The sequence below is a fragment of the Megalops cyprinoides genome, chromosome 13 (assembly GCF_013368585.1).
Source record: "Megalops cyprinoides isolate fMegCyp1 chromosome 13, fMegCyp1.pri, whole genome shotgun sequence".
In the NCBI taxonomy this organism is placed as follows: Eukaryota; Metazoa; Chordata; class Actinopteri; order Elopiformes; family Megalopidae; genus Megalops; species Megalops cyprinoides.
Window position 1 is genome coordinate 25,509,736 of NC_050595.1, and position 16,535 is coordinate 25,526,270.

Consider the following 16,535-nt stretch of genomic DNA (forward strand, 5'->3'; position numbering starts at 1 on the left):
TGCCATGCTGAAAGCACCTGTTCCCTTTAGTGGGCCTGCATTTAAGCTTCATTTCCATTTGATTCCATTTCAGCTAAATCATCCCTCAGGTTTGTCTCAGGAAGACCCAGCTTGTGAAAAGGCATAGCAGCCAAGTGCAAAGTAACTATTAAAAAAAAAAAATAAGATTCTTTGCTGAGCCCCTGAGAGCTGTACAACACTAGGGGGGCACACAAGAACAATTGTCAGATATTATAAACACACATTTCATTTCATTCAACTTGGCCCTTTACAAAGTATAATACAAAAAACTGAACAAAACATTCAGATGTTTATGAAAGAATTTTATTACAGTCCATTCATAAACTTTCATGATGTATTCATCTCTTTGTTCAGGATTGTTACAATTGTCACATTGATTCCAACCTATACTCACTCCTCCATTTTAAAATAAACGCATGAGTGACAATTGCTATAAAAGTTCTGAAAAGAACAATGCAGTTAAAAATTAACAGGGATGTTCTTGACCTAATCCCTTTCAATTTTAGCCTAAAGGTTGCAAGGTTTGTCTCAATATTGAAAAAGATAATAGGCTTTATTCACACATAGGCTTTATTCTGTAACTTGCAATTAAAGTTTTTGCAAATATTGTTTCCTGAAAGCTTTGATATCAATTCCTTAAGAATGCTATCTTTTGTCATTAGCTATTTTGCCAAGAACATGGTGTATAATTAATGCTAAGTCCAACCCATGGTCACCACGGCAAAAGGCATAATTGCATGCAAATCTTCACGTTAATCCTACAGTTGCGAACATCAATGTGAAATGTGACACAACCATGTCCCTAACAGATCATAACAAAATTACATGCTGAATCAGGGATATTATAGAAATCTAATTTATGGAGGAGTCCAAGTTGTGGCTTTGATCATTTGAATAAATGGGTAATGGAGTTCATTTATCAGTGTCTTCCACTTGGATATGAATCTTAATTTTTCAAGTAAAAAAGGGAGAAGGGTCTACCTTTGAATTCTGCTCGATTTCAGAAACACTTGTTAAGCTGACATGTATTATATTTAAACCTGCTTGCACATGAAATCTTCAACCCTCTGCCCCCAGGTCCCTTCCATACTTAAGTAACAACTTTCCTTGTGAGCGTATTCTTAAAAACTAACAAATCAGACATGCTAGGTGACTCTACACTTTTGCTCAACATTTATCCTACTGTTAGACACAGCTTTGACTGAGGTCAACAAGAGAAGATGCAGTTAAAGAAAGTCTTCAGAGGGGGTGGAGCCAGCCTAAGAGAGCAGCTGCAGCCACAGAGAGGTTCTGAAAGGCAGGCGGGTCCAGGAGACTGCCCCTACGCTTGTTAATCTTCTAGAGGCCAACTGGAGATTAAAGCATTAACCTGCAAGTCTCCCGGCTTTCACTTCAGAAGTCACGCCTCATACGCTTTCACTGACACACTTTATTCACCCTGATACAGAGGGGGAGGAAGCCACATACAGTATGCATGTATGGCGGACATGTAAATTATGGCCTTAATTCAGTCTAACGAGACTGCACTGCACTTGAGCTGTAGTTCTTATTCGTTTGTTTTACGTTATATTCTTCCATTTCAGTGACTACCAACCCCTGTTATGCAAGATACTTAAAAACACTGAAGTAGGCAGAATAATAATTCAGAGGTGAGTAATAAAGGGTATGGCAGTTTGAAGCACAGTGGCCTGTGCCTTACAGAACAGATCTGCCAAACAGCTGCCTTCCAACTTTCAATTCAATCCCTTGCATTTTAAATGTACCCACTTATAACCATATTACATAAAAATGATATATATTCCAGACAGAAAAGAAACCAAATTAGGCCTATTCTTTATCACAACAAGAAATCAAATAAAGTGCATAATAGTGTTAAGTTTTTGTCTGTGATTCTAAAGGACACGTTTAACATGATTTGTTCCATAATACATAAGGATACGCCATCATCCTTTCCTTTTGCTAATATAACCATCATGCTTTGCAATCCCAAAAGAGCGACAATACCACAATTCTCTACAGCACTTCTGAATAGGAATACAGGATCATACTTTCAGTGGGTACGATAAATTCTGCTAAACCGCCATGCAGTCATCCCACCTCTGCCATACAGTTTTGACAGTTTTGTATGATAACATAGGGCTAATCCAACACAACTGACTCCACCATACAAGCCAGCTCTGCTTCATGGAGTATTTTCTGACATTGCAGAGAATGTTTTACTCCTTCAACTGCTAACACTTGGCCTCTTCAAGGGGACCCCAACATTGACCTCACCTACAAAACTGCCCTGGAGTTCATATTACAAGGAAGCTAGCTTACCTTTAAGGGTCGAGTTGGGGTCAACACATGTGCTCATGCTCCAAATACACTAAAATGATTAAATTAGTCCCCAGTGAGGCAGCAAAGAACATATCTGACTACAGCTTAAAACCTGGATATTCTCTGCAAGCAGGCTTGAAGACTCACAATATAAACTGGGTCAGCCAATACTAAGTAAAAGTGAACATTTCATTGTTTACATCTAGAGAGGGAAATCAGCAGGCTCTCTAAGGATGAGCTGCCACTAAATTTTGGAGATAGTGAATGCAGTCTCTTAATGTCTATTCCTAAGCCTCTGACAAAAGCTTAACAGCACAAGCTTGACGCAGAATGTGTGGGGTGGTCCAAGCTGGGTCAGGGCTGCTAAAGGTCAGCTGAACACAGAATGCACCCTGAAGCCCAACCATGACTTTGCTGTAGTTTCTAAAATACAGGAATTATTCTACCATTTCATCAGCGTTTGATCACATTGAGGAAGACTAGGACAGACTGAATTACTTTCTCTCCCCAAAACCTAAGTCAATACTTTTCCGCATCACTTGAGATAAGGGAAGATCACAGCCTGATTGACCACTACTGCATGCTAAACACTTGACTAAACAGATTCCCAGGTGGAAATCATCTTTCTGATGCCTTGCTAGTTCCCCAAAATTAAGGACAGTAAGCAGTCTAGCCTCTGGTGAACCTTCACTGGAAGGCCTGGTGACCACAAGAGCTATCGGAGCTCTGCCATTTTATGCTGGCCCTGCATAGGGTGTAAAACTGCTCTAGATTTCCTGTTCTCATCCTCAAAATGATCATGGCAACACAAGGTAGTCACGCAGAACACCTCATGAGAAAATACGTCAGAGAGGCATTTCACAAAAAACAGATTTAAAAACTTTAGACACACTGATGACGACATTATGGAGGAACAACTGTGCTTGTTTCTTCTGCTTGTTGCCAGTTACAACACCAGTGCTTTACGTCAAAATCTGGCTTATTTCAAAATCTGCCTTGAGCTTCTTTAATTTCAGTGCAAACATTCTGGCTGAAAGATTTTCTTCTTTTGAGGAATTCATACCTGTGATAGTACTCATGTAAAAATATTCTCAACCAGCAACAATTAAAGAATCTCGAAGATGGATGATTATTTTAAGCATGCTAAATTCTCTAAAGCATTGCGAGGTGTGAGTCATTAATGAACTTTAGTTGGCTGTAACATCTTGCCATGCAAGAAACTGCTGGCTGTGAACAACCCAGATGGCAAGTGGCGCTGTGCTGACTCGGTATAGTCCAGCCTCCGACATCAATGTCAAGTAGGTGTCACTTTTGATAAGCAAAGTATACTGGTTGCTTTTTGTGTTTCTCTTGATTCTGAGCAGGTCTGCCATTTAACTGGTTAAACATCCTATGCATCAGAACATCATTAGGCACAAGCTAAATTTATACAGTATTATAGTATTGTAATAAGTAAATTGATACCACATGCTGTCTTATCAATATTCAAAACTTATTACAAGGACAAAAAGTGGTGCATTTTATCTGGGGTTCAGTATATGCATCTGCATACTTAACTGGAATCAATGAGACTCATTAAATCTGTGAGAAATTTAATCACCCAACTTCAAAAATTTTCAGAGGACAACACAGTCCGGTGTCTGAACTTTACATGGTGGCATGAATGACTGGCATTTTTTGTGCTCATTTTTCAATCAGCATGCAGAAAATAAGGCGCCAGCGATGCTGCACACCACTGATGAGGTCTGCCCCACATCCTGACCTGGCCTCTCACTAGAAACGACACACTGTCCTGCCTGGTCCTGGAGGAACAGACCTGACTGGTTGAGAGAGCTGATTGGAGGAACAGCACTAGTAGGCCTAGTAGTACCGGCGTGATTGGAGAGGGGTCTGATCGGAGGAATTTTCCCCATCGGGAGGTACAGCCCTGACCTGAAGCAGCCGTCTAGAGGGTCAGCCAAACTAGAGGATCAGTCGAGACTAGAGGAATACCTCTGTCCTGGTGAGGCATACTGACATGGAGGAGCAGAAATAGCAGGGGAAAAGCTGCCTGATTGCTGAGGCTATGGTCAAACCCAGCGGCGTTAGGGCCGATCATTCGGGGCTACAGCCTGAATATTTTAAGCCCAGCCCCAAATATTTTCACCCAGAAAAAGGTGGCGTTTATAGCAAAACAGAGTGTAACAGAGCGGACCTTGACTTGCAGCCTCCGAAGGTGTGATATTTATTATAAAAAGGTAGATATAACCTCCGACCGACCGATGCCGATCTCCCTTCAAAAAAAAAAAAAAAAAAAAAAAAAAGCCAAGCCCCAGGCAAACTTGACTTAGCCACTGATCTTTTCAATAGCTAGAAACACCCCTGCTGAAACCTCCACTGCAATACTGCACATTCATACCAACAAAGAAAATAGTGCCAAAATCCGAATTACAATCTTGCACAATCTGAGATGCCATCTCAACCACTGGTCAGACACTCAGTTTAAGTCAAGAATCATTTCAACATAAATTAGTAATACTTAATGTCATAAAGGACTATCGTTATTAGTACTAGCAACTATTATTACTGTTTGTTGTTTTCATAACCTTTACGCCGTCCTGTGTATCCATAACGATACAACCCAAACCTATTATTTTTCAATAGCTTACGGAACCGTTTTGTTATTAACCGGAACCATCTGAACTGACATTACGGTGTTAACGACATACGAGTTCTCGATGTGAGACGTGCATGCTTTTATATTTGTGGCTTTGGTGTACTAGTTGTAATGCATTATAAATCCTCTTGCAAAACGGCGTCTCATTATCACAGTATTGTAGCTGCGGGCAATCTGCATCAGTTTCAGTCAGGTCCATGGGCCTTGCAGTGAATTCAAAACAAACGTCATTGACGTCAGTGACGTCAGCGCCAGTCTCAGCATCTCACAGTGGCGCTTGCAATGTAGTCCATCCTTTGAAATCTGCATTCATTTTAGACGCGCAGACTGTCAGATGTAACAGCGTAGACAATGTCAAAACTAAAATTCACTTAATTCAGACATTTACACATCACTTGTGAAATCGCACAAATACGTGTATTGCACACGTACAAACATTAACCAGTGAAATGTCTTAAAGCAAAGGCTGTAACGTACACAATGATATGTTACGGACAGTCAATCGTAACGTTATTTTTTGCAATGACAATGCGCAAACATTCGAACCGAGTGGGTAGCTTATAAGACAGCAAGACAAAGGCTACGGCTAGCGCAAAGGATAGCACGCAAGTAGCTAGCAAACGTCTGAAACACCAAGCTTGTTAATAACCTGCGCCGGTAAGTTATAGCGCCGGGTCCAGACCGCGCCTTTGAAAATATAACAATCACACAGCAGCTCCACTTATCGAAGCAATAAAACCCGTAAACTACATATGGCCGTTTCTGTACGAGTCACGCCGAAAACCAAATAATTTAATTTCATTCATTCTCCTAACCTAGCTACCTATTGTTCATTCACCACAATTTTTCCTCGGCGTCGGTGGCACTTTTTCTCTGACGGCAAAAAAACTAGCGTGGTTTTTTTTTTACTCAAATACCAACCTCACTGAAGATTTCATAAAACGGTATGTGATGATACAAAATCAAAATATGATGCCACATCAGTAGCCTGTATCGCTCAGGACCGCACAATCCGGCATTACCTTTGTGTACAGTTCAGACGCTGCCATAACGGTCGATCTATCCTTCCCCAAGCCTTGGTTAGAACAGCATCAGAAATGCGTTTCTCTGCGCATGAGGTTCCTTTTCGTTTTTGTTTTTGTTTTATTAAAATATCTCTCTAGAAGACCGTGATGCTTCAACAAGAGGTAGCTATCGCCATGATACTCGAAAATCCTGCTATTTAAAGTCTCTGTGCATTCTGGGTATGATTGATGATATGATTCAGCTGTTGTTGCTACGGGTTTGTAAGAAAACTAGCGACGGCTGCCTCCCAGCGGCAGTGATTCATTTTCGCCGATTGTTTCATCAAAGAGCGTCTGGCGAGGTTCCAGTTCACATCTTTATTGTCAACGTGGCTGTCAGAGAATCAGCAAAGTTAAGAGGTGTGCAAATGTTCAATTTAAATGTGTTTAGCTAGCTGGGTGAACATGTAAGGCTATAGATCATAGCCTTCTTGCTATCTAATAATTAGCCAGCTAGCTACGGGTACTAACAAAAGGGGTTGTGATTGTGGTTAAGTCCACGTAACGTTACAGTATTTACCCAATGTAGAATAAATTGTAATATTAGACATTCAGGAATGTCTCTGTTTAAGTGTAGCTGGCGTTAGTCAATGCTACAATAAACAGTTAGTTTATTCTCCACGGAATACATAACTAGTACATGCCAACTATGTATGTTGTATCTCTTAGATACGGTAACAAGGCCTATTGTATGCCGTTTGGATGTCATCATTGTCATCTGTGAGAATTTGAGATAGTTATCGTTAATGAGATCATTATGACTTAGAAAACCATGTACGGCAAAAATTCTAAACGTGTTTCCAGCAAATAAGGATACAAATGATTTGTTACTTGGCAGCAACTCGCACACACGCTGAAGGTGCATTGGGCAATACAAGGTAAAATAAGGAGCACTGGTAGTAGGAGCAGGTACCTAGGAGCTGCATGAGTCTGCAAATGAGTGCACGGCAGCAATATAACAGCAATAAGAGACAGCAGCAACAGAACATTACAATGTGTGCAGGTACAGGAGTTATCACATGAAATATATACAGTAGCAAACACATGGCCTCAGCACAGGACATAATACTAGTGTGCAGTAGATTGGCAGCACAGTACAAAAATAGGTAACAGCAACAGCACAAGAATACAAAAAACAAGCAAACATGGTGCCTAATAGAGTTACATTGGGCCACTGAACACAGAAGGGTAATGTAAAACAGCAATTCAAATACAGCAGTTCAAATATTAAAAATGTGACTGGATTTTTTTTTTTTTACATAAAGTAAGGTAAAATGTTTTAAGGCTTGATCTAAAAAGATGCAATTAAGAAGGATGATTTCAGAAAAGTGCACAATTGAGTCCTTTGCATTGAGAGGAGACTAGTGCTGATAGACCTAAGGGTGTACATCAGTGTTTGGAGGGCAAGGTTTTGTCAGTAAGTGGAATTGGTGTCGTGTAAGGTCTTGAACTGTCTTGATTTTAAACTGAATGTGGTACTTCACTGGCAGTCAGTGCACGGAGGCCAGGATAGCTTTGGGTGGATCTGTGAAATTAAAGTGCACACACAACAATTCAGAACATCTTGAAATGTTTGGTTTTAGCAGGAACACAGGCAAAGGCAGCTTTACATTAGTCATGTCTGGAGAAGGTAAAGGCACAGGTAAATTTCTCTGCATCAGGAATGCTCAGAGAGGCTCTCAACCTGGTAATAGTTTCATGATGAAAGAACAGCATTTGAAAAACACTTATGTTTCATGTATTCCTTGTTAATACCCATGAGCATTGTGACGTGTTAAGGTGATAGACTGCCATTTGTCCCACTTATACAGTTCAATACTAGTAGCCTACAAGTTGTACTATAACTTTATAGATTTTTGGCTAGAACAACTGCCTGCAGCTCAAAAACATGTTGTGAGTGCAGTGCCATTGTGTTACCCTCCCAGGAGACTACTGACTCATAACAGACAGCCTTTTCATGTATCAATGTCTGAACGAAGGGGTAGAAAATGTGGCTTATAATTACACAGAATCTCATGGTAGTCCAAATCAAATATCTCCCATTTAAGACTTCTGAACATACTTTTTGATTTCTTGTGTTTGCAACTGATCTCCTCAAAGAAAAGGTGTGTCTTTTATCAATTTGTCTTGTGAATTATTTGCAACTAAAACCCGCATATTCTCCATTAGAGGGCATGGTAGGAGGATGAAAAAACAAATAATGAGGTTTGCCAAATTGGTACGGATATTAAGTGATTGTTAGTTAACCGATATGGCTTCAGGGTCAGAATGTGTTTTATTAGTACCCCTGTATTCGGTCAGGTTATGCTCCAATGTCCAATAAAGTTGTAATAGAACTTCATTCAGGTTGAACAAGGCATCATATGGTCCCACCTTTAATTCTTAAATTTCCAGTTGGTCAGTGTGCTGTTGTCCAACTCTTATGCTAACCTTTCTTTCTGGTTGAAGAAGGTGCTTACACAAAGGTGACGCAAGTCCTGCAGGATCCTCAACCTGAAAACGGCTGCCCAAGCTTACCGTGAACAGTTAGAGTTGAATGAAGAGTGACATGCAAGGAAGGTCCTGGTAGAGAGGTGTGAAAGAAGTATGCTTGGTTCATGTTCTCACTACATGCATGTTACCTTTAATCCCTCCACACACCACAGTGAACACCACTGTCATTTCCTCATCTGGCTGTTCTAGTATAGCTCTGCTTAGGATTTTATTTTTTCCCCAGATTTGGCCACTACTCTTCCCCTCTCTCCTCCATCACCTCTAAATTCAATAGTGTAACATGAGCCCAAATCAACCATTTACCACATAACACAGACAGGCATAATTAATGTAATTCCATTCTGGTGTGATTGTGATGCGTAGCTAGAAAGGCAAAAAAGGCACAATCGTTAGTGCAAAACTATTTTATTTACAAAAAAACATGGCACAAAAGTGACTGCACAGTTGATGCACATGCACACTTCAGACATTTCATCTTGGTGAGTTGCCCAACCACAAAGCCTAATGGAGACTGGTTTCTGCACACACTCCTGACAAGGATAACTGGGGTTTTTCCAGGGGGTGGACAAATATTGCCCAAGAGAGCCTGCGGGTGATAAAGCCGACTGAGGGTTTAAGGCCATTTTGTAATTACAGATTGGAGACAAGCAAACAGCAGCCTTCTAGAACCTAGTGTCACACATGCTCTTTCTAGCATGACCCTGTAGCAATAGCTGTGTGGTCCATTCTTCATTTTTTTGAAGTATACAAAACAAATAACATAGCAATGACGAGGAGGAGGGGTGCACGGACAGTATTGTGGTTCATATTAAATCATTCAAGCACATTACTTCATAATTTAGATGAGGACGTAAGGAATGGTACAGTAAAATGTAAAATCTTCTAAAACGTTGATTCCTTCCGTAACTCCAACACAAGCAACTATGCACATTCCATTCAGAATTACTACAGTACATTTAACCTTTGAGTAGACTGATTTTAGACTGGTTTTGTCTGTTTTTCCTACCACTGGCTGGCAATACAGACAGTGTGACAGGGCCCTCCTCTAGCAGCAGTAATTAACTGCCTACTTGTTTTTTTTTCTCTTTTTTCAGAGCACTTATAAATGGAAGTAAACTGAGAAATAAAAGGAATGAAGAATAACATGACAGGGGACAATGAAAAGGTAGGGGAGGTGACAGAACAGAACTGAGGACCTAAGCAGTGCCCTTAAAGCTGCCATCAACCAGCCAGTTTGCTGGCCACCAGAGAGGTTTTCCTCTGAGGAAGGTCCTTTGGGGTGGGGATGTGGCCTCCAGTGATCTCCGTCTTCTCCGCCATGGCTGCAGGCAGCGGTTTGTTCTTCATCTTTTCCTTGGCCATGTTGTAGTCGCCGGAGTCAAAGTACTTTTGCTGAGGAGGGACAGAGGCACATGCGTAAGGGGATGCGCGCACACACACACACACACACTCTGCAGGTTCCGAAGGGTCCAGCTGACCTAAAATGGCCCACTCAGACATTTCCTTGCAGCGCCCATTTGTGAAATGAAAGAAGGCAGCTGTACACAACAGCCTCCAAAGGCACTCTATGCAAGCATTATTTTTCTTGAAGTAATGAACTATTTCAGATCCAAACAGCTACAAAAAACAACCCCAGTCGCTCAAGTCAGGCTCCTTAAATGTCATGCTGTCTTAATTTTAGACTAGATACCTATGTATTCTGACTGGTTTCATATACTCAGCTGAATTTTGAGAGAAGAACAGGGTAGTCACAAAAACAATACAGGAATACTGCAATAAAGGCTGCCCAGACATGCAGGTACAAATACCTATATAATCCATTTCATCATTCTGAATTTTCAGTTTGCCTTTTGTCTACATTGTACATTTCTCAGTTTTTCCCAAAGCAAAACCCTGTTTACATCACAAGGTCCTGTGTTGCTGAAATTAGATCCGTATCCTGCGAACAGATATTGTTGGGAGCCCTTTAGTGATTGGCAGCTGTGCTTTAGCACCTTGAAAGGGAAAAAAAAAAAAAAAACCTGAAACATGGCTGAAAGCACATTCACACCGACTACAAAGCCAGGCAAATGAAGCGGAGTGGGATCAGACAGAATTAACCAGCCACAGAACCTACATATTTTTCAGTGGGCAGAGGTGTTCCAAGACACACAAGTGAATGAAAACGTTGCTTATGCATCTTCAAACCAATGAAATGCCACCATTTCACTTTCCATTCAAAATGCATGTCATATCCCCACCATTAACAGTCATTTAATTAGCCACACTGAATAACTGCTACCTGGCCTTTTACCGCATACATTAGCAACACAAACCCCATTTAATTCCAGCGCTTTTTTGCTTTAAGGAATGTAACCACATACTGAAAATCATAGCTGGGTTAGTCCAGGTTTCTGCACACAAAAATAAAATCAGCAAAGTTTTCACCCTTAATGTTTTAAGGGTGAAAAATATTAAGGATTGTTGGAAGTAACCATATCATAGTTTTGTAAAGAATTTGGGCCACATATTTATGTTAAGATGATTGAAACAGCAACAATCTGATTCGACTTAGCTCTACTTCTCAGAGCTTATCAGCAAAGCATGTTTTGTTTGCTGCAAGCAAAACAAAGCATGTCTGGCCTCTGGCTGAGGGGTAAAATAACCTTTTTGTTGTACTCTCAAAGTGTACTTCTGTGCCTTTTAATGTTGTTTAGTCCCTATACACTTTCACTCTAATGACATTATTTTATAAGGGCTTTTTATATTGATTTTACTCTAGTGTCCTGCATTGCTTTATTTCATTTTATATCTGGATATAACTCTATATATAACTCCATCCTTGTTCTCTGTAAAAGGGCTTCGTCAAGGTCATATTTACATTGTGGAGCAACAGAAACCCTTTAGAACACATCGAGATGGGTCAGAACTTACCCCCTTCTGAAGTCGTTTCCTGAGGAGGTCGGAGCCCCCAGGCTTGGTGCCAAGGTTGGGATACCTGGCCCTCAACTTGGCTTCCTCCAGTTTCTCTGGACTGACCACCTTATCCTGCATTTCCTGCAGAGAGATGGTGGGAGACAGGGGAGTCAGTCAGCACAAGAGATCCTCAGCACTGGCTGCCCCATCGCGCTGTACCCAAAACCACCTTTTACAGGGCTAAAAATCCAATGACGACTCACCTACATCATGCAGAGGCCACCAAACCACCTGAACTTTGGAGAAGCTCCTAATCCCAATAAAGTCCTCTGATGTCAGAATAAATTGCACTGAATCAATAACTTAATGCCAGCTGACCAAAGGCACAATTTTAATTATTTCACTTAAATAACCAATTCTAACTCTTGTATAGCAAGACTACTCTAGTCCAGAGAGACAGACTTCAAATTAATGGGTCAACATCTAAAACACTTTTGGATGAGAGCTGAGATAGCTGCCTGAAACACACTGCTTCTCTAACTGAGTATGATGTTTGTCTGGGCATGCCCAGCCAATCCAGATAGGGACAGAAACACCATAAGATTCTGTCAGAGAGGACTTATTTATTCAGTGTAATCAGCAACCATATATGTGTGTGTGTGTGTGTGTTTTCCAAAAATAATAATCCTGACAAAATGATTCCATTCACTTCCAAATCTTGCACCACCTCAGTTTGACGTTTTTGGCTAATTCTCCTCTTTGATACTGGACAGAGATCAGTAACAGAACGCACATGAACAAACCAGCAAGGGGCCACAGTTGATACTGTAGCTGTAGCTTACCTTTTAAAATCGTTACGGAGAGCAGAAAGCCAAGAGCACTAGGGCGATGCCACAACAGAATGCTCAGTGACAACACTTGCAGAGTGAACAGCATGGGATACGTGGGCATACTAAACAACCAACAATTGTGCTCTGGCTAAAGGAGGTGGGAGATGCAGGAGGGAAGTGAATAATGCTCTGTGAAAATGCCGTTAGAACAATGAAAGGAGGTCTATCTTCAGGCTACATGACTGCACACTCCTACACCCAAAGTGCAGCACAATAGCCCTGAAAGTCTATTTAAAACTTCCACCTACATATGATGTAAACTCCACATAAAGGAGCAGTTATCACAAGTACACTGTGCATACTTATGTGCATTATTATGGCTACGGTGGGGAAACGAGTGTGGCATTACCGTCCTCATCCAAATAAGTCTGGATTAGTCAAGGCTGGTGAACGTGACCAAGGACAGCAAATGCCATACATACATTATAGTTATCGCTTTGATTACTTCACAACTATTGTTTGTATTCAATGTTGTTCAAATGTTCAAAAAAAAAAAAAAAAACGGGCGCCACACAATACTGATGAATACAGCCACACGTCGTTTTCCGCGTGTGTTAAATGCATAGGTAATCATGCAGTCTAGTTAGGTTTGTACAGTAGCTAGCTCACTCAACTACTCAGTTACAGCACTTGCTGCGATGAGTGTTAGCTGGGGAAAATACAGCAGAGAGAAGCTGATATCATAACGTAACTGCTGAGCCCTATTTTTGCATATCACACTGCTAACACACGTTACTCGTGTGCCCAAGAGTCGCACAGTTATTGGAACAAGAGGACCCAGGTCCAACAAGTGACTACAGCAAGATTTCTCTCCGCAAGGTCCATTGTCTGAACACTTACTAGCAATGTTAGCGCCTATCTATTTCTAGGCAAATTCGCTGTGTCTGATATTCTACTTTCAGAAACGAATCTATTCTAATCAGCCATGCTGGGAAACAGAAAATTAAGCAAGCTGAAACAAGCCTATGACAACAGCTAGCTAGCTTGCGTCATGGTGTACTAGCTAAACCATCCGGATTCATATCAACTCGCGCTAGTTAGCTAGCCGGCTAGACAGTAAGCTAATGTTGGCTAGCAGCCTAGCTACCTGTCAGATAGTTATGAAATAGTGGCCAGATAGTTCAACTAACGGAATATCAAGTTAGTTAACTACTCATTTCGTCATAATGAACTTTACTTCAGTGAGGGGCGTTTTACCTAGCTAGCTTAAAAAAAACTAGCTTGCTACTCACTAGGAAACACTCTGAAGTGTGTTCTTAGTTAAGATGCGAAGCAATTCTTTAAAAACTGAAAATTAATTACAACAAACACTCCCAGCTGCTGTTGACAAGCATTTGTGTTAACGAGGTAACTAGTTAACCGGAATACGTATTAACAATAGGTACCTTCCGACCCAGCCCAAGCACAGTGGCTAGCGAGCTAGCTCAGTTTATTCTAGAAACTCTAGCATCGAGCTGGTGGGGGAATCCACGGCCCGCGCTAACGGCTACTTAATCAGCCCGCTGCTTAGCAACCCAGCCGGCTAACTAAGTTACTGCTGCGATTTTCATACGATTAGCAAGTAAGCGCTGACCTACTGACAAGAGAGTCGCCCATGAAGTTAATACAGCGACGTTTACGCTAGCTAATTAACGGCAACCAAGTGATGATTACCAAAAGAAGCAGTTAGCCGAGTCCAGGGAGCTAGGCTAGAATGTCCATCAACATCGCTGGCTACCCGTGGAACCGTCACAATCCAACTGATAACTCTGATGTGTTCTTTATTAGCTAGTCAGGAATGCGTTTAATGTACGGACGCCCCAAATGCTGTCTTAGCTAGCTTCCTAACTCACCAATAGCCCGAACCGAAACGAAAATGCAGTGAAAACGCCAATATTTGTTGCCGTTAGAATAATGTTACTAGATAGCTATCCTGCTAGCTAGCAATGTCTTTTACCTGTTGTTCCTCTGTCGGCGTCTCTTCAGTAGTCTTTGCACCTTCCATTTTCTCAGTCATAATTAAAAAATAATACAAACTATTTTTTTAACAAAAACACAACCCTACTCCCTCCTTGCGTGACAAGCCGTTCTAAGCTTTATTTTTTTTTACCTCCTCCCGCAAAAAGATGGCGGTCAGATTTAGACGTCATTGCTTAGTCAACGATTTTGTCTTAGAAAATCCATTATTATTGGAAAGTAATGTTGTATATTTCACCAAAACGGTTTTAGTACGTTGTCATGTTACATATGATATTTTATTATTATATGACACAACATGTAACATGTGGGAACTGCAGTTTCACGACTTTATGGTTTTGCAAATGAACCTTGACCTTTCACAATTAACCAATCAGAGAGCTTGTGTGCTACTAACCAAATACATGCTTTCATTGCTAAACTGGAAAATGAAACATTTCTTTGGCTTCTTCGTTAAGACATTATTTATGAAACTTCAGAGGTTTATTATTAAAAGGTTTATTATTGCCCCAGTTGTATTTATAAATGTTGCGATTCCCCCATTAAAATGATTACGTTCCAATTTTATTTTGAATATGAATCTTTTGCACCGGTAATGACAAACAGAATATGATGACCTTTCATTTTAAGTCCAGTGAATCCTTCTCATGGTCTGTTGTGGTTGATATAATCCAAAGCTGATTTACTGAAAGCTTCACTGAGCCATTAACATAACATTGTTTGTGTAAATGATGAACTTCATTCACATTTAAAAGAGGAAGGATTGTGTCCATACTGGTGTACTTAAGAATACCTGTCTTCAGCTGATGTCCCAACTATGGATTATAAAACAATGACCAGATGAAATCAATAAATACAAAACGGGGCAAGGTTTACTTGTTACCAGTGTTCACAGTCAAGTTCCATTAAGGCAAAAGCTCTAATCAACTGCTCCAAGTCAACAGCGAAACATTCCATGACACTCTCACTTTCCACACCCTCCCTGCCTTTCCTGGTCAGTACTTTGCAGTGAGAGAGACCTGCAGTGCACCTCAAATCCTCACCAAGCTCCTTGAGCAGATGCAGCCTTAGGTTAGCGGCTGTGAATTGTCTGCTGTTCCCGCTGTGCAGCCAGGGGATGGTGCTAGCGAGCACTAATGTGAGAAGGCCTTACCACCAGGCCTCTGGCTTTGCCCATTTTTTGATAAACAAATAGAGACAGTCCTGTTTTGTCAGTTCATCATAGAGTGACGTATCTAAAACTACAAGTACAGAATTGTGACTATGTCTACTTTTAAGAAAAGCTGATTGAGATTCACTGATTATGCAACTGGAGGTCTGTGCTAGAGTATGTGAAAATGCAGAACCATACCTTTGATATCAATTTGATATAGTTTTCAATACATCACATACAATATTTATCATTACGGAGTACATCCTTTGAAAACGTCCTTCCTGAGGCCAACATTGTGTAGGTACTTCCTGCCTGTAGCAACTGATCCTGGATCAGAATCAAAATTTTACTTTCATGTAGTTGGAGTTAGAATTGGGGATGGGGCAGCTTGTCCTTAGATCTTTTGTCTAGAGCAGAAAGTACCCATGTTAATATACACAGTGAGGTCATGATGGAAGTAGAGAGTAATAGAGAGAGAATCAGGCAAAATATTTCTAAAGATAATACATTTTTCATTTAAGGGATTTCAATATCTTTCAATTATGGATAAAGTGTCTGATGACAGATTGGAAGTCTCTAGGATGAGTGATCTCTTTTGATTATCCTGTAAACGCTATGTACAGTAATTGACAGCAAAAATACTAAGGGAATCACCATTAAGTAGTGGTTATAGTGTTGAAAACTCTTCCATGGTGGTTGGAGGTGTGAATCCTCACAGAGGGCTGCAGCTATGTAAACTTGTAGCACTGTTAGCTGCTCTGGAATGTGGCATTCAATACTACGGTAGCAGTGTCGTATAATGGTAAGGATTAGGGTTTACAGCCAAAAGCTTCAAGGTTTGATTACCATGTAGAGTGCCACCCTAGGTGGGGTTTGGGGTATGATACCCTTGCAGCCTGGGTTTGCTTTACCAAAATTGCTTTAGTAAATATCCAGCTGTATAAAAGAATGAAATGTCAACAATGTAAGTTGGACTGGATAAGGGTGTCTAAACAAATGTAATGTAAAACAATCTTTTCCATATTTCTGTATCATAGCTGGGTCCACTGGTTTTCTGTCCATTTTGTATCTTAATTAATTTAGGATAT

At 40.7% G+C, this 16,535-nt stretch overlaps 2 protein-coding genes across 4 annotated transcripts in view; both read right to left on the reverse strand.

Annotated features, from left to right (window-relative positions):
• Nucleotides 1-6,218, reverse strand: part of LOC118787708 (unconventional myosin-Va-like) — a 44,126-nt gene extending 37,908 nt beyond the window's left edge. For all 3 annotated transcript variants that reach the window (XM_036543342.1, XM_036543341.1, XM_036543343.1), the window contains exon 1: nucleotides 6,019-6,218. In XM_036543342.1, the coding sequence (XP_036399235.1) occupies nucleotides 6,019-6,045 (27 nt within the window). In that variant the 5' untranslated portion in view covers nucleotides 6,046-6,218. The remainder of the gene's footprint in view (nucleotides 1-6,018) is intronic.
• A 2,734-nt stretch (nucleotides 6,219-8,952) lies between these two features.
• On the reverse strand, nucleotides 8,953-14,437 carry LOC118788061 (cAMP-regulated phosphoprotein 19-like). Its single transcript, XM_036543911.1, has 3 exons — nucleotides 14,275-14,437; nucleotides 11,467-11,589; nucleotides 8,953-9,945 (listed from the first exon to the last, which is right to left on the reverse strand). Exons 1-3 carry the CDS (start codon nucleotides 14,332-14,334, stop codon nucleotides 9,775-9,777), a joined length of 354 nt encoding a protein of 117 aa, XP_036399804.1. The 5' UTR covers nucleotides 14,335-14,437; the 3' UTR covers nucleotides 8,953-9,774.
• Nucleotides 14,438-16,535: the final 2,098 nt, after the last annotated feature.

Excerpts from the sequence above, each read along its gene's own strand:
- LOC118788061 (XM_036543911.1), bottom strand. The coding sequence starts at position 14,334 with ATGACTGAGAAAATGGAAGGTGCAAAGACTACTGAAGAGACGCCGACA. Across the intron at positions 11,590-14,274 it reads CGCCGACAGAGGAACAACAG|GAAATGCAGGATAAGGTGGT; the intron begins GTAAAAGACATT and ends ATCTCTCTGCAG. Across the intron at positions 9,946-11,466 it reads GGAAACGACTTCAGAAGGGG|CAAAAGTACTTTGACTCCGG; the intron begins GTAAGTTCTGAC and ends GTCCCTCCTCAG.